The sequence below is a fragment of the Crinia signifera genome, chromosome 12 (genome assembly GCF_055691185.1).
Source record: "Crinia signifera chromosome 12, ASM5569118v1, whole genome shotgun sequence".
Taxonomy (NCBI): domain Eukaryota; kingdom Metazoa; phylum Chordata; class Amphibia; order Anura; family Myobatrachidae; genus Crinia; species Crinia signifera.
Genome location: NC_139228.1, coordinates 51,891,055 through 51,909,523, shown reverse-complemented (window position 1 = coordinate 51,909,523; position 18,469 = coordinate 51,891,055). Strand labels below are relative to the sequence as shown.

The following is an 18,469-nucleotide window of genomic DNA, read 5'->3' as shown; positions in this document are numbered from 1 at the left end:
AATAATATTCCCCCTTCCCTGTTGGGATGCCCCATAGTTGATTACTTTAAAAATTGGTCTACACGACCACTTGTTTTGATTCATGAAAATGTTCAAAAGTTTATTATAATTAGATGGTTACAGTTTACAATATGTGGTACACGATATATGTTTTGTGACGAGAGGTGGCACTCTGGGTTCATATCGCCCCTTTACAGTCTGCTCATTGGGACAGACTGGGGGCCCGGAAAAAACTCATTATCAGTAGCATATAGACCCCGTGAGGGGATTGGCTAAAGATGCCCACCATGACAAACAGACCAACTAGGACACAGACCACGTTAAAGTTCGTGTCCTGGAATGTAGAGGGACTCAATTCACCGATTAAAAGGCGCAAAGTAGTAACCCATCTGAAACGTATACGTCCAGATATAGCCTTTTTACAGGAAACGCATTGGGATATTAAGGATCCCAACACACTAAGGGATTCCTGGATAGGTGAATTCAGGGCAGCCTCTTTCACAGCTAAACGTAGAGGAGTACTAATACTATTCAGAAAACACCTGCCCTACAAGATTCGAGACACTTGGTTGGACCCAGAGGGCCATTTCTTATTTATAAAAATTGAGATATGTGGGTCAATGTATACCTTAGCAACAATATATGCCCCTAATGGACCTAATGCCCCCTTTTACACATCATTATACACTAAACTACTATCCTGGAAGGAGGGAGATTTAATTATGGGTGGTGACTTTAATAATGTCTTGTCAACAGGGCTAGACAGATCTGGACGAAGGACTGGTGGGGACGGTGCAAATACACCATCCCCCGTCTCTTTACTATTAGACAATCTGGGCCTGTGTGACCTCTGGAGATGCCAACATCCCACATCCAGAGAGTACACCTTTTATTCTCACCCCCATGGCACCTCCTCACGCATTGATCTTTGGCTGATTACAAATTCCTTATATCACCAAGTGGTGGAGTCGGGGATAGGGCCAATAGACCTATCTGACCACGCCTGGGTTTGGTTTACACTCACCTTAAATAGTCCAATCACCACATCCTACAATTGGCGATTCCCCTCCTACCTGACCCACTCTACAGACTTCACACTACATTTGAAACATGCTTTTTCCACATATGCATTGGACAATGCACAACATATAGAGAATATACACTTATTTTGGGCGGCATCAAAGCCAGTGGTTAGGGGACAGGTAATGGAATACGTAGCCAGGAAACGCAAAAAACTAAACCTTGCAATTGCAGATCATAGTAACCGCCTGTCGAAGGCATATAACGCTATGCTCCTCAATAACTCAGAGATATCCAAAACGGCATATGCAGAGGCAAAACAAGCTTATGATGCACTATGCACCGAAAAGGCCCAATTCTCCTACGACATCTCCCGTAACAAATATTTTAGAAGCTCAAACAAAACGGGAAGACTTCTAGCTAATCTAGTTCGCTCACAATCTGCCCCACTGCACATACTACAGCTGTCCACGCAAAACGGAACGCTGACCTCGAACCCCGTCGACATTTCAACAACATTTCAGAACTACTATAAACACCTATATGAAGCACCTACTGATAAGCCCTTAGAAGGTATGCGGTTCTTACAGCAGGCCCAACTACCTACCCTTACTACCGAAGAGAGGGACGCTCTTGTCGCCCCAATTACGGAGCTGGAACTAAAAGCAGTGCTCAGCACCCTAAAAAAAGGTAAATCCCCAGGCCCCGACGGCTTTAGTGCCGAATATTACCAACTCATGAAAGAAAGCTTAACTCCCCACCTGATATCGTTATTCAACTCTATGTTAAAAGGTAACGCACCTCCCCCAGAATTCACAGCTGCACGCATAGTGGTGTTCCCAAAACCAGGGAAGAATCCCCAACTAGTTCAGTCTTACCGCCCAATATCCCTACTGAACCAAGATTTAAAGATCTTTACCACACTCTTAGCCGGAAGACTACAACCTATCTTACATAGGATTCTACACCCAGCTCAGACTGGCTTCGTGAGAGGTCGAACCTCAGTCCACAATATTCGCACTTTAACAGCGACACTAATACGTTATAATTCTCTACACAGCAAAGAGGCGATTATTGTAAGTTGTGACGCAGACAAGGCGTTTGACCGCGTTTCCTGGTCCCACTTACTAAGGATATTACAAATACAGCATTTTGGCCCAGACTTTATTAATATTTTTAACATGCTATACTCCTCCCCGGAAGCATGCATAACCATTAACGGATTGAACTCACCAACCTTTAGGTTAGCCAGGGGTACACGCCAGGGCTGCCCTTTGTCCCCACTATTATTCAACCTGGCATTGGATCCGTTAATACGCACCTTTTACCAGGAAACCACATGGCAGGGGTTGAAGATAGGGGGGTCAGAGGTAAAGGTATCGGCCTTTGCTGATGATCTTCTCTTATACATTAGCAATCCTAAACAAGCCCTTCCCAAATTATTGGAGATATTAGATATATTTCTTAACATATCAGGCTTTCTGGTCAACTATCAAAAGACGGAAGCATTGGCCATTCACCCCGAGGCCCAGTCTGGATGGGGAATCACCTTCCCATTCAGATGGACCACCGAATTCTTAACCTATCTTGGTCTACGCTTTTCCAGTAAGGCATCAGACTTATATGACCTAAACTACTCTCACTTCATCGCCCAAATGGTAGCAGATTTCCAAAGATGGAGACACTTACCACTATCATATCTGGGACGATGTAGTCTTTTTAAGATGGTTTCCTTCCCTAGACTGTTATACCCGGTTCAGATGCTACCCTTTTTGCTGAGAGACCAAGATGTCACAACCATAAATAGAGCTCTTACTAAGTTTTTATGGGCCGGTAAGCGCCCTAGAATCTCCCAATTGAAATTGCAGCAACCCCAGTCTAGGGGTGGTATTAACCTGCCCTGTATTCAAGATTACGCCCTAGCTGCCAATCTACGCTATGCTATAGACTGGGTGAGTGGTACAAACAACTACACGCACAGAGCATTAGATCAGTCTTTTCTTCACGAATGCACTTTAGACGCACTACTATACATACCGCCCACGTCCACCCCACCACATGTCAAAGATAATCCCCTACTCCACTCACCATACAGAGCCTGGCGCACCACACGGAAGCGACTCCGTTTATCACCCACAGTATCCCTTCACACACCACTGATCCATAATCAGGATTTTCAAAATGGAAACCCAGACCCTATATTCTTCTCCTGGCATCAACAGGGACTTAGGTCGATATATCAATTTCTAGGTGAAGATTACACCACTCCTCTCACCCTAGCACAGTTGAAAGAAAACTTTCCTCAGACACAATTCCCCCTGTTTGCCTACTTTCAGGTCCGAAGTTACATAACAAAAAGTTTACAAACATTATGCAAAACAGGCACAGACAGAGCGTTTGACCTGATGATAGTCTATAGAAAAGGAGAACCAATACCCACCTCAATATTGCACTCCCATATCCGCCCCACCTTAGACCTTTCCAAGGTTAAAACAGGACTGACTCACTGGAAGGAGACCTTTCCTAACACACCAATAGAAACCATCATAAAAGCCACAATTTCATTAAACAAATTACTTACCTCATCATCCTATGCTGAGATGCATTTCAAGATCCTACATAGGGCTTATTACACGCCCAAACACCGCTTCTTAATGGGAATATCGGAGGACTCCAATTGCTTCAAATGCCTCTCCCCAGAAGCTGACATATACCACTGCCTGTGGGCATGCCCCACAGTACAAACCTTTTGGCAGGACGTACAGCAGTACATCACCCACACACTAAAAATATCTTTTAACATGACCCCCTCCTGGGCATTATGGAATATTTATGATGCAAATACACCCTCACGCCTTCCCAGAGGCACCAGGTGCTTACTGGCGAAAATTGCGGCAACTGCAAAAAAACCCATCCTATCCCAGTGGATACACCCCAACCCAATTTCACTACAACTCATGCTCCCAAGACTAAAATTCCTATACCAGATGGACTGGATAGAATGCCTATTAGACACAGAAACAGGGGCCAAAAAATTCTTTGACATTTGGCTATTATACATAAATTCTCTTACGGCCCAAGAAAAGAACAACATCAGACAGATAGTGTCACTCACAACTTGGTATAATATGGCCACTCTGGAAAGGGGACAACCTCCCTTTTAAAACAACACAAGATGTCCCATAAATACTACTTGTTAATCATTGGTTAAACTGTCATAACATGCACCCTTAAAATGTATAACCCTCTTGTGCTACCTCTGTCTATTGAAGCTGATTTGTTACTCACTGTAAATATCGTTGTACCATATTTGACTTGAATCTAATAATAAAAATATATTTAAAAAAAAAAAAAAAAAGAATGGAAATAATAACAAAAAAATACGTTAAAAAAGTATGTGTCGACCATAGCTTTTGTTGACATGTTGCTTGACACAAGCAACATGTCAACAAAAGCTATGGTCGACACATACAGTTTTAACGTGTTTTTTTTTTGAGAATCCCGCCCAATATGTCTGCACCATATGGTCGACACAACCATATGGTGCAGACATATTGGGCGGGATCCTCTAAATGAAATTATTGGGGGTTTAACTGCATTTTTAATATGCACAAAAACTGCTTCTTACCGCCACCCAAGCCGCCCCACACGGACCCCCGCCACCTCACACCGACCCTCACCTGTGTCCGGGCAGCACAGCCCTCCTCCTCCTCCCTGCACTGTAAATCCTCTTCCGGGTGCAGGGAGGAGGAGGAGAGCCCCCCCCCCGCAGCTGCAGCAGCACCCGGCCGGGTAAGGGAGGGAGGGGGAGCTGCTGGGACCCACTGCACATCGCCGACTAGATCGCAAAGGACAGCTCTTAACGCAAGAGCTGTCCTGTGCCATAATTATCACATTTGGTCTGTAGGATTCTTTGTGGTACATTTACTACGATGGGCGTTCTATTGAAGACGCCCATCTTAGTATGTCCCCCTTTGTGTATTGTCACCGTATTGGAAAATAGCCCTTATTCTGGTTCACTCGCAAAGGCAAATTCCTTCTCAAAACCATGCTGCACTGCAGGTGGGGCAGATGTAACTTGTGCAGAGAGAATTAGATTTGGGTGAGTTATTTTGTTTCTGTGCAGGGAAAACCCCACCCAAATCGAATTCTCTCTGGAGTGCACATGGTTTTGTCCATTTGAGAAGGAATTTGCCTTTGCAAGTGAACCAGAGTAATGGCCTCCGTGTAACCCTTGTGATTTTACTTTGGCAGAGATACGATTCCGTGTCCAGCATACGGAGCAGTAATTCCTCCAGAAAGGACTCGCAGGGCAGTAACCGAAGCCTGGGTAAGACCGCTGGCCGCCAGTTCTAGGTGCCGGTGTAACGTTGTAGCCTGCAGTCTGTTATAGTTACACACGTTTCTTATAGTCGCACACCTGTCTGTTATAGTCGCACACCTGTCTGTTATAGTAGCACACCTGTCTGTTATAGTCGCACACCTGTCTGTTAACATGTCTGTTATAGGTGCGCACATGTCTGTTATAGGCGCGCACCTGTCTGTTATAGGCGCACACCTGTCTGTTATAGTCACATACATCTCTTATAGTCTCACACCTGTCTGTTACAGACACACACATGTTGGTTATAGTCACATACATCTCTTATAGGGGCCCATTTATCAAGCAATATTTGCGGCTAAATCCCCGAAAACGGATGGTTAACCGCAAATATTAAGTATCCCTGGAATGTATTAAAGGGGGACCGCAGCAGGAATCTCCGATCCCTGCTGCGATCCTCCCTGCAGCGCCGCCGGCCGCATCCCCCATAGGTTTCATTTTATCAATGATAAATGGGGGCCTTAGTCACACACAGCTGTCTGTTATAGGCGTACACATGTCTGTTATAGTCACACATATGTCTGTTATAGGCGTGCACATGTCTGTTAGGGATTGGTGGGATTCCGGCGGTCGGAATCCCGGCGTTCAAAATCCCGACGTCGGAATCCCGGCGTTCAAAATCCCGACGTCGGAATCCCGGCCGAAAAAATCCCGACAAGGGGGGGGGGACGTGGATTGCTCCCCCTTGCGGGTTTGCTGCTCTCGTCACGCAGCGGGCCCAGTGCCTCGCTACGCTTGGCACATTAATATATACTTTAGTCCACGACAACCATAGAGGGACAAAATGCCGGGATTTTGGCGGTCGGGATTCCAGCGTCGGGATTTTGACAGCCGGGATTCCGACCACCAGGATTGAAGGATAGAGTGGACTTCAGTGGCAGTGGTGGGGTAAAATGAGGACAGGGGTGGGAAGGAGGGGAGTGGAGATGTAGGAGGGGAGGAGGGAGAGGGTGAGGTCATGGCAGCAGTGATGGCAGTCCTGAGAGAGGAGATTTTGGTTGAAAAGTAGGTAGCAAAATCAGCGGCTACGATGGAGGACGGAAGAGCTGGAGGAGGGGGGGGGAGCAAGGAGTTGAAGGTGGCGAAGAGAGGGGGTTGGATGATTGGGAGAGGATGAGGGACTTAAAGTAGGATTCCTTGGCCAGAGCAAGGGCAGAGCTGAAGGAGGAAAGAATGAATTTGAAATGGAGATAATCCGCAAGGGAGCTTGATTTCTTCCAGAAGCGCTCAGCACTGCGAGAGCACTTTTTAAGGAATCGGGTGATAGGCGAGTGCCACGGTTGGGGGTTCCGTTGGTGCATCGAAGGGGGATAGAGGAGGGAGGGCAGGCAGAGTCCAATGCCGAAGATAGGGTGTCATTATAGAGGGAGAAGGCGAGGTTCGGGCATGACATGATGGCGTTTGGGGCAAGAAGAGGACACAGTGTGTTTGAGAAGGCAGCAAGATCAAGTGTGTTGACGTTATGCCGTGAGACAATGCGCTTGGGAGGGGGAGTGGGAGAGGGGGAAGCAGTGAGGGAGAAGGAGATGAGGTGATGGTCAGAAAGAGGAAAAGCCGAGATAGTGTAGTCAGTAAGGGAACAAGAGCGAGAGAAGACGAGATCGAGGGAGTGTCCATGGATGTGGATGGGAGAGGTAGTCCACTGAGATAGGCCAAGAGAGGAGCAGAGAGAGAGGAGTTTGGAGGTGCCAGGATCAGCGGGGTTATCCAAGGGGATGTTAAAGTCACCAAGAACTTGGTGACTTTAACTTCTCCGCAGAGAAGAGGAGACGCATATCCCCTACAAGGGATGTAGGGTATCTTCTCTCTACTTTTGTGGTGAAGGGAAACCATTCCAACGTTGTTTGCTGTCTTTATTGTGCGGAGAAGAGGAGACCGCATATCCCCTAAAAGGGATGTACGGTATCTTCTCTCTATCTCTGTGCTGAAGGGAAACCAGATCATACTTTTTATGGTGGAAAGATTACTACACGCATTCTAAAAGGCGGAGAAGAGGAATCGTTCCACCACAAATAGGGAGGTAGCAGCCACCACTATTCCATTAATTGTACAGAGCGCAGGAGATCTAAACACTACTATGTGTGTCTTAGACACACCATCCTTCTTCATGGGATATATATGAAGTTTATAGGTGGGATGTACTAAGCACAACATCTGTAATACGGTACATCTCACCTCTTATTCGGTACATACCGCCATTAATAACGCTGATATGTACTTAGAAATGCGATCACAATGTCCTCCCCATAAGAACCTAGGAGTCCGTCTGCGTATCCACTTGGAGTTCTGGGAGGGATCTTATTGGATCCCTCTAATAAAAAAAAGTGCAAATAAAGATGGCATTACCCACCAGGGCCAAGCTCCGTAATGTATCATATATTAGGGACTGGTGCATGCCCCCCAAATTCCAATAACTGTAGTTTGGGGGTTTTGGTGACATTTTCCCTTTAGTACATAACACCCTACATGCCATCATGTTGTACTATTCCAATATTATATATATATATAATATCTATAAAGCAGATTATTAGTTATATAACTGAGTTTCTGCTTCCTGCCATTAAGCTGTTGGCATTTCCTTTGTTACAGATACAATAACATTGTCCGGGGATGAGCGGGACTTCGGGAGGTTACACGTCAGACTGCGATACGTCACAGCTGTGGAACAAATCTGGATCACAGTGCTGCATGTAAGGATTTGCCGCACCCTTCGGTTATACCGTGTATATATATATAGAGGCAGCCGCAGGGTCATGTGACCGCGTCCCCCTCCCTAACCCACCCGCAAACATCAGAAGCAGAAGGGGACTATTTATTAAGCCTTGGATGGAGATAAAGTGGAGAGTGATAAAGTAGCATCCAATCAGCCCCTAACTGCCACGTTACTTGGTATGGTTTTAAACAATGGCAGTTAGGGGCTGGTCAGTGGGACTTTATCTCTCTCTCCAAGGGTTCATGTTATTCTCACAAGGTTGTATACTATATAACCCTGCACTTGCCAGGAGAGTGGCCCCAAGAAGCATCTGTCCCAGGGAAGCGAGAACAATAAGAGACGCTGCTCACACGGTATTATTATTATCTCTGCTGTGGATGATTCCAGTAAGTCAGCACAGGGAGAGGACAGATTGATGTCAGGATTCTTTCCCTGGATCCTGTGTTTGGCGCGGGGATGAGGCATCCGGGTCAGTGGATACTTAGCACAGAGTCAGCCAACAACCTCTCTGTGACTCCATTACACAATCCAGAAACTGGCTGGGCCCCTGAGACCCCCGCCTGAGCCCCCTCCACCCCCCGATTGTACTGTCTTGCCGGGAATTCAGGTGTTTACAATGTAACCGCTGCACAGTCTCCTCTTCTGCAGAGTTACAGAAACAATTGTCAATACGTTAAAGGATACTAAACATTGGGGCAGATGTACTAAGCCTGGAGAAGAGATAACGCAGCAGCCAATTAGCTCCTAACCAGCAGCGGATTTACAGCTAGGGCCCACCTAGTGATGTGGCCCAGCCAGGTTGCCTAGCGGTAATTCCACTCCAGGCCACTAGTGGCAGCCGCTGGCAGTGTCAGCCAGGTAACCAGCCGCCCACGGGTCACCACCCTACTTAGCTCGATGTGCATTGAGTCGACCACTGAAGGTTGACTTAGCTTAAGACCACACATGAACTAGGTCAACATGGCTAAGGTTGACAGGGATGGAAGGTTGACACAGGCATTAGGATGATAATGGGAAGGTCAACATGAGTTTTTCACTTTTTTCGAGTCGACATGTGCCGACAGGCGTTATTTCATGTCCTACCATCCAATAGAGCATGGCAGGAGAATAAAGTAATATGCCAAGCACGGCAAGCCATGCGAGGGGGCGCGGTACACTTAGACAGTGTCAATGTCGATTATGTCGACATTCGGGGGGAAAAACATGAAAAACTCATGTCGACATTTTGATTTTTAACCTTCCCATTGTCTACCTAATTCAGCCATGACATCACATGTTACTTGAAGCCCTGTATAGTCACAGGTGTATACATAGCCTACAACATGGCGTCCCTTCTGTGGGCCAGGTCAGGCTGGGGTGGAGTCATACAGAACACTGCTAGGGCCTATTATTCCCAGGGTTCTCCTCTATTGTGCAGAGTCTGTTATACAGAAGGCATCAGACAATTACTGTAAGTCCATAAATGTCTCAGTGTTTAACCTAAATTACAGGTTGTTTCACAGTAAATCTCCTCATGTTTTACATCAGCTGAAAGATCTATCGTGGCCGGGAAGCTGCGGAGAATCCCCCAGTGTCTACATTAAAGGCATCATTACCCTACCCAAAGTCGTGCAGTTCAAATCCTCCGCCAAGGAGGCGGCCCAGGTGAGTGACGTTCCTAGGGTATCACCCTGATTCTGAGCCAGAGGGCCAGATGTATCAAGCTTCATAAAGTGACAAAGTGGAGAGTGATAAACAACCAGCCAATCAGCTCCTACCTGTCATTTTTCAAACCCAGTCTGTAACAAGACAGCTAGCAGCTGATTGGCTGGTGGTTTATCACTCTCCATTGTATCACTTTTCAAGCTTAGTACATCCGACCCTTAATACAAAGACCCCCAAACTACTAACCAATCATACCCTGTCATTTATCAAACACAACCTGTAGCATGACAGATAGGAGCTGATTGGTTAGTAGTTTATCTCTCTCCCCTTTATCTCTCCCCAAGCATTAATATGTGAGCTATAGAATTCTTAGGACTGTACGTACATATGGATCTGTCTTCCATGTCTTAATTGTCGCTGTTTCCCCGCAGGACATGGAATTCATGGAAACGTTTGTATTTGCCATAAAGTTACAGAGCTTACAGAGCGTGCGGCTGGTTTTCAAGGTCCTCAGCCTGACCCCCCGCAAGAGAACCATTAGCAAGTGTTCCATCTCCCTGCGGGACCTGGGCGAGGAGGAGACCGACCACTGGCTGGAGGTGGCTCCGTCCTCCAAGGCTCCGGTAAGTAGAATATGGCTGTCTCCCCTATTTGTAGGGTGCTTATTCCTCCCGGCCTCTGGGAATGCAGATTTGTGCATATATAGAGAGAGCACCCAAAGGGCAGCTGCATCCGCCAACTCTGTTGTTCCGGAACTATCTGACCAAGTTACATAGAAACATAGACTATGATGGCTGATACGAACCTCTCGGCCCACCTAGCATACCCTATAGTCATGTACAGTGAAGTGGCAATACCACCTTAGGGAGACAACGCGGTGCATGTGCAGGGTCTGCCATGCAGTCTAGCTGTCCACCTGGAAACTGCTGAAATATGTCCCTTTACATATGGTTGCCGTCTTGGAGGAGACTGATGCTAAGGTCTTTCTGGACAAAGCCGGCCTAGCTTTGTCCAGAAGGACAAGCACTGTCACTAGTTCTGCCCATGACCCATTGCTCCTTATTCACATTACATCACACTGTATTACACTTTATTAACATTACGCCACACTGTATTGCTTCTTATTCACATTACACTACACTCTAATTTATTTATTATATTTATTTACCGTATCGGTACTTGTTTCCTAGAACGGCCACAATCGCGGGCATCGTGTACCTTAAAGTTAAGGTACACGATGCCCGCGATGGACCCGATTTCCTTTAAAATCAGGTCCATTTTGCCGGCAAAGGCAAAATCGGGGGCATCGCGTCGGTCGCGGGCATTAACATGGCCCCCGACGCGACCGACGCGATGCCCGCGATTTTGCCATAGGCTTCAATGTTAAAATATTTTTAACATTGAAATCGGGAGCATCGTGTCGGTCTTATGCCATTATAATGGCACAAGATGAGATGGACTTGATTAAATATATGGGCCAATATGACCCATTTCACATTGTATATGGCCCCGTCGTCACCCCACGATTGACGCCAACCCGAAGCGTGGCGAGCGCAGCGAGACCGCGAGGGGCAGCGGTGCGCATCCTCCGACCTTTTCATACCCCTACTATCCACGTCGGCGTGGAGTTGAGAATATAAAGTCTGGCGAGCGCAGCGAGCCACCGAGCCCGAAGCGTGGCGAGCGGACGCGTATACCTGTGAAGTTATACGCGTCCCCTCGCGGGGCGCGCTGCGCTCGCCACACTTCGGGCGCGGTGGCTCGCTGCGCTCGCCAGACTTTATATTCTCAACTCCACGCCAACGTGGATAGTAGGGTATGAAAAGGTTGGAGGACGCGCACCGCCGCCCCTCGCGGGCTCGGTGCGCTCGCCACGCTTCGGGTTGGCGTCAATCGTGGGGTGGCGTTGACGGGGGTAAAATTGGGGGTCTGGGGAATAATTTGCATTGAATCCAATGTAAAATAGGGTCCCAGGGACCCTATTCACTTTTGATTCAATGTAAAAATCGGTTCGATCGCGTCGGTCGCATCGCATGCGATTTGGTCGCATGCGATGTGACCGACGCGATTTTTCCGACACGATCACCCCGATGCAAATCGGTGTGGCCGTGCTAGGAAACAAGTACCACAGTTTCTTATATAGCGCAGCAGATTAAGGTGCGCTTTACAATTTTAGACAGTGATAAAACAAACAGGGTAACAACATAGAGACTTGGGGGCCCTGCTGCAAGCTTACAATCTAAAGGAATGCTCTTTATTCACATTACACCACACTGTAATGCTTCTTATTCACATTACACCACACTGTATTGCGTCTCTCACGTTACACCAAATAGTATTGCTCCTTATTCATGATGCACCACACAGAAGTGCCCTTTATACACGTTACGCCACACAGTTGTGCACCTTATTCACATAATGCTGGAGGCTGCTGGCTCAGTTGTATGAGCTCCATGTCCCAAGGCATTCTAAATGCCCTATGCATCTGCCTAGTTTTCCTATGCCTAGGGACGGCTCTGCTACTGGACATACCAATAAATGTATAAACTGTTTGGTTCCAGCGGGATCCGGGACGCCATGGTGTGAGCAGGATGCATGGCGCACCCTATAACCCAGCCATAAGTGTTTTCCAGAAGTGACCAATCCCCCTGCAGATATATGTAATGGAATCCGGGTACGTTCTTTGTCCTGTCAGGCGTGACGTCAGTATGAGATGGATGTTATTACAGCACCGCGGTGGGTGCGTGCGTAAATACTTTTATTCCCAGGGTAAATGTAATATACAGGATACAGCCGGTGTTTGCACATTTCTCCCTGGTATGTACTGAATGCTACAGTAACACAAGTACTGTCTAATAGCCATATAATTGTTTGTCTGACCTTTAGCAGATAACTCCTTATCTCCAGTACAGCACTAAATAAACTTAAACAGCGCAGTTAACTCCTGCAGGACTGGGAGTCTCTGGTCCCATCCGCTGAGCCCATTACCAGTTCTCACAGCGATCATATTACACTGTGCAGGGTCTTTGTATGTGTATGTAGCAAATCGCTCTCTGCGCCACTGTACTGTGCCAAGCGTCAGTGATATTGCAGAATGGCGCCCTTTGCCTGGAGGGCGTTATCCTCTGTGCGGTAATGTGTTACCTGTGTTGTACGATCCATTTACAGACTTTCTGTTCATTGCCTGACCCAGTATTTGCAGAGGTGCATGGGCTCTAATCCAGATGCGTTCATGTTGTGCCAGCTAACCTGTCCTGTTTGTCCTGTCACCCAGGTGTGCCATGCAGAGCTCCTGATCGGGACGTGCTTCCAGGCAATAAACAGCAGGATCCAGTTACAGATCCTGAAGGCGCAGAACCTGCCCAGCTCGTCCACACCTCTCACCATACGTAAGTCCAGCCTGGGTGCTGTCCTTCTGTGTGACTGTGCCACTCGCAGATGGAGGGCCAGCAAATATCTGTGCCCGGGTCCTGATTCACACCCACGGTGAGGAAGCCATTGGCAGATAGACATTTGTGTGGCTATCCCGCTATTAAACTGGAAGCGCCCCATTAAATGCCACTACCAGACACTTGGTACAAAATGCCCAGATCTGCAGTATCTAGTATCACCATGTGGCACCCCTTAATTCCCTTACTCGAGGCATTTTGCAGAAGAAGATGAAAGGAAAACAGTTGTGGTGACATGATATGCGCTGTGTGGAGATAATTGAGGTGGTCCATGAAGAGTGAATGGTGTGCATATGTGTGGGTGTATATATAATTATTAACCACGGTTCTTGCTGCACCTCTTCCTCCATCCCCAGACTTCTACGTGAAGGCTGAGATGTTCAGCACAGAGGGGCTGCTGTACAAGAAAAAGACTCGCCCATTAAAGTCCTCCAACGCTCAGGTGAATTGGGGCGAGACCATGATGTTCCCAGTGACCCAGAAAGAGGAAGGAATAAATTTCCTGATAAAGCTGTACAGCCGGAGCTCAGTCAGACGGAAACATTTCATTGGGCAGGTAAGGAGTACATTATAATGATACAGAGGCAGAACTCTGGGAGGCAATGGAGTCATCTGCCGACGGGCTCCTGCTCCCAAGGGGGCACCTTTTCCGCCCCTGCAAGTTTGAATCACTTAATTTAAATCCATTGATAATGGTTCTGTGGCTAACTCTCCCTCCTAGCAGGACCATAGATTTCACAATCTCTTCATTTTAAACATAATATACATAAAATATATTTATATAAGGTGGTATGTGTGTGTGTGTGTGTGGGGGGGGGGGGGGGGGGGCACCAATATTTATCTTGCCTCCAGGCAACTGGGACGAACTTATGCCACTGTAATGATATATACGGGAATGGCCGCCCTAGGGAGTCGGCATCTCGATATGGAGTCTTTTGACTACCGGCATCCTGACTGCGAGAATGTCATATGTATCCTGGATTGATAAAAAGGTTTTTGAGTATAATATTCCTTGTACCCACCTACTGGCTTATTCCCTGCTCTGTGTAATACGCCGGCATAATAGTGACAGGAATATTATATTGTCAGCGGCTGCTAGAGGCGACTCACTGGCTTCTTCCCTCTGTAACGTATAACAAAACTTCCTTTCATGGTGCTGGGGTACGGAACCCAGAATATCCCCTTACACTTCTATTAAAGGGTTTATTTTCTAGGAAAGGGAAATTCTAGTTGTATAAATGGCATCAGGGCGGTCGCCTTTCAGCCTCCTAAATGTAACATTCATCCGTTCTCCTTGTTGAATAGATGCCAAGAATACATTTTCTATGTAAGTATAGGTATACATTTATTCTGGTAACAATGAGCAGGAACCTAATACGTCTCCGGGGAACACAGGTGGATTAAATCAGGTTTGTGTTGGATATGGATTTGGAGCTCACATCCGTGGACGGTTTTTGTGAATGTGTCATGTGGCAAATCGGTTGTCTGCTGTCGCACTACACAAGACCAGAAATGGGCTGAATGGAGGGAGTTTCCATCCATAACCCGTGGAAAAAAAGCCCAAAAGTCTATTCAGTCTGTTTTGCAATCACAGACATTTTCCTGGGGTTTTAAAACAAATAGGTCAAAAACCTGGGGAAAATATCTCTCCCGTGTATAACCTTAGCAGTGATTTAATACATCTGTAATACCCCTTTCACACCAAAGAATCCCAGATCTAACCTGGGTTATTGAACACAGTTTCGAGCTGTGTCACAGCGGCTTCCAACCCTGTTCACACCGTATTTGGACCCAGGTTGCCATGACAATAACCTGGGCTATAAGTATAAGCATAACAATACACAGGAAGTCTTGCTGACAACCATTGAGAGACAGCTAATTCAAGTATCAATTAGGATAATAAATAGGCCCCACAGAAACCAGGGACTTGGAAAACACAACCAAAATTTAGTAGGATCAGAGAACGTAACAAGGTTTTGCACTATTCCCATGAAGAACATACAGCATGTACAATTATAGGTGTTTTAAACCAATTTATTGCATGTGTTCCATTTCCTTGTGGTTGGAAAATGAGCCTTAGCATGTTTGGGATAATACTATTTTGTTGTCTTACATGTTTCACACATTTCAAACAATAACCTGATACTCCACCACTGCACATAAGCACTTTCCTTATTCATGAGCAATTTGCCTTTGAACTGACACCTTTGTCAGATGTCAAATGCTCATCAGCATTCTCTGTAAGGAACAAATCCCACTTTGCACTCTGAAATCAGAGCATACCCAGAGGAAACACATTAGGCAATGCTCTAAATGTTTGCTAACACAACAAGTGACAGATCCGTTTCATATGAAAGAGTTTGCCGTCATTTCCCAGAAGTTGTACCTGGCAAAGCTGGCATTGTGTCACAATGATGCAGACACTGGCAGTGCCGCAGTGCCATCTCACATCTAAGGAGAGAAAATGAGATTACTAGCCACAAGATAAGGCACACTCATCATCTGTATACGGTTTACCAACTTTAGACTCTCTACTTATGGTCTCTGTTGCCATACTCCAGAGCCAGGAACTAGCACAGCACCTGTAATTGCCTGCTGCTCAGAGCCATGAGCATACCCTCCAACTGTACCGATTTTGCCGGTACAGTACCGTTTTTTAACGGTCTGTACCGGCAAAATACAATGTGTACTGATGTACCGTTTTTCCAGCCGGCCCCGACCACGGGTAGTAAAAGCTAGCACCCGTTCCCAGTGGTGCTTTGCGTGCCCCAGCCAGCGTGCATCGCACCAACGTCACGCGGCTCCGGCGCGTACCTCTCCAGCACTCCTCCATCGGCGCATGCTCTACTGAGGCGCCATGGAGCAGGAGGACCTCCCGCACTCCTCCGCATGCCCATACTCTGCAGAGAATACAAAGCGCAATGGAGCAGGACTGTGGAGCACCTGCGGCGGCTGACAAGACACAGTGAGAGGGGAGCAGTGAGTGGGCATACACGCGTATTTAACTTCACATCATTCGGAAAAGGAGTGTGACCACGCCCCTTTTCCCATAACCACGCCCACTTTGCTCATGGTCACGCCCCCTTTCCATGTGTGCACCACTTTTTGCGGTTGAAATGTTGGAGGGTATGCATGAGCTAGCCAGAGGTGTAACTATAGCACCGCAGCCCCCGCGGCCGGGCGCTGTGCATGTGTGGGCGCCGGGGGGCTGTGGTGCTATAGTTAGCCCCCTCCCGTCCGCCCATCTGCCACCCGCCAATCCGCCGCCCGCAGCCTTACCTGTCTTGCTGGTCCCGTCCCGGCTCCCTTGCTGGCTTCATTCTTCTGCTAGTGAGACGGACCACAATAAAATGTCCGCCCCATATAGCAGACAGTTCTCTGAATGCTGTATGGAGGCGGACATTTTGTGTTGGTCCGTCTCACTAGCAGAAGAATGAAGCCAGCAAGGGAGCCGGGACGGGACCAGCAAAACAGGTAAGGCTGCGGGCGGGGGGTGCGGCGGGGGGCGCCCCCCATTAATGGCGGGGGGCGCCCAATTCATAGTTACGCCACTGGAGCTAGCACAGTGCGTGTAATCACCCACTGCAGAGAGTCAGGAACTAGCGCAGCACTTGTAATCACCCACTGCCCAGAGCCAGGAACTAACACAGTGCCTGTAATCACCCACTGCCCAGAGCCAGGAACTAGCACAGTGCCTGTAATTACCCACTGCCCAGAGCCAGGAACTAGCACAGCACCTGTAATTGCCTGCTGCTCAGAGCCATGAGCATACCCTCCAACTGTACCGATTTTGCCGGTACAGTACCGTTTTTTAACGGTCTGTACCGGCAAAATACAATGTGTACTGATGTACCGTTTTTCCAGCCGGCCCCGACCGCGGGTAGTAAAAGCTAGCACCCGTTCCCAGTGGTGCTTTGCGTGCCCCAGCCAGCGTGCATCGCACCAACGTCACGCGGCTCCGGCGCGTACCTCTCCAGCACTCCTCCATCGGCGCATGCTCTACTGAGGCGCCATGGAGCAGGAGGACCTCCCGCACTCCTCCGCATGCCCATACTCTGCAGAGAATACAAAGCGCAATGGAGCAGGACTGTGGAGCACCTGCGGCGGCTGACAAGACACAGTGAGAGGGGAGCAGTGAGTGGGCATACACGCGTATTTAACTTCACATCATTCGGAAAAGGAGTGTGACCACGCCCCTTTTCCCATAACCACGCCCACTTTGCTCATGGTCACGCCCCCTTTCCATGTGTGCACCACTTTTTGCGGTTGAAATGTTGGAGGGTATGCATGAGCTAGCCAGAGGTGTAACTATAGCACCGCAGCCCCCGCGGCCGGGCGCTGTGCATGTGTGGGCGCCGGGGGGCTGTGGTGCTATAGTTAGCCCCCTCCCGTCCGCCCATCTGCCACCCGCCAATCCGCCGCCCGCAGCCTTACCTGTCTTGCTGGTCCCGTCCCGGCTCCCTTGCTGGCTTCATTCTTCTGCTAGTGAGACGGACCACAATAAAATGTCCGCCCCATATAGCAGACAGTTCTCTGAATGCTGTATGGAGGCGGACATTTTGTGTTGGTCCGTCTCACTAGCAGAAGAATGAAGCCAGCAAGGGAGCCGGGACGGGACCAGCAAAACAGGTAAGGCTGCGGGCGGGGGGTGCGGCGGGGGGCGCCCCCCATTAATGGCGGGGGGCGCCCAATTCATAGTTACGCCACTGGAGCTAGCACAGTGCGTGTAATCACCCACTGCAGAGAGTCAGGAACTAGCGCAGCACTTGTAATCACCCACTGCCCAGAACCAGGAACTAACACAGTGCCTGTAATCACCCACTGCCCAGAGCCAGGAACTAGCACAGTGCCTGTAATCACCTACTGCCCAGAGCCAGGAGCTAGCACAGTGCCTGTAATTACCCACTGCCCAGATCCAGGAACTATTGCAGTGCCTGTAATCACCCCCTGCCCACGGCACTGTAGCAGGTGTGTGTGTGTGTGTGGCATATGCAGAGTAGTGGAGAACCTATGGCTCACGAGTGAGTAGGTGAAAGAAACTGAATGGATTATGCAGGAGATATCATGATTGGGGCTGATTGGCACTAGAAATTACAGGGAAGGAGTGAGCGTGTGCATGCTGGCATGGATATGTAAGGTGGCAGAAGGTGGCAGTATGGCAATGTGGGCGAGTAATGGGGCCACCATTAGGAATTTTCCCAATCTGCCCATAACAGCAAGGATGGCACTGTGGGGTAAATAGCATAAAGTCGCAGACATACA

The 18,469-nt window shown here is 48.1% G+C and overlaps 1 protein-coding gene across 2 annotated transcripts in view; it reads left to right on the top strand.

The window, feature by feature from the left end:
- The window catches only part of TC2N (tandem C2 domains, nuclear), a 40,937-nt gene extending 26,920 nt beyond the window's left edge, over positions 1-14,017 (top strand). For both annotated transcript variants that reach the window (XM_083167869.1, XM_083167868.1), the window contains exons 6-11: positions 5,275-5,350; positions 7,991-8,091; positions 9,642-9,758; positions 10,190-10,381; positions 13,033-13,147; positions 13,564-14,017. In XM_083167869.1, the coding sequence (XP_083023995.1) occupies positions 5,275-5,350; positions 7,991-8,091; positions 9,642-9,758; positions 10,190-10,381; positions 13,033-13,147; positions 13,564-13,781 (819 nt within the window). In that variant the 3' untranslated portion in view covers positions 13,782-14,017. The remainder of the gene's footprint in view (positions 1-5,274; positions 5,351-7,990; positions 8,092-9,641; positions 9,759-10,189; positions 10,382-13,032; positions 13,148-13,563) is intronic.
- The last annotated feature ends 4,452 nt before the right edge of the window (positions 14,018-18,469 follow it).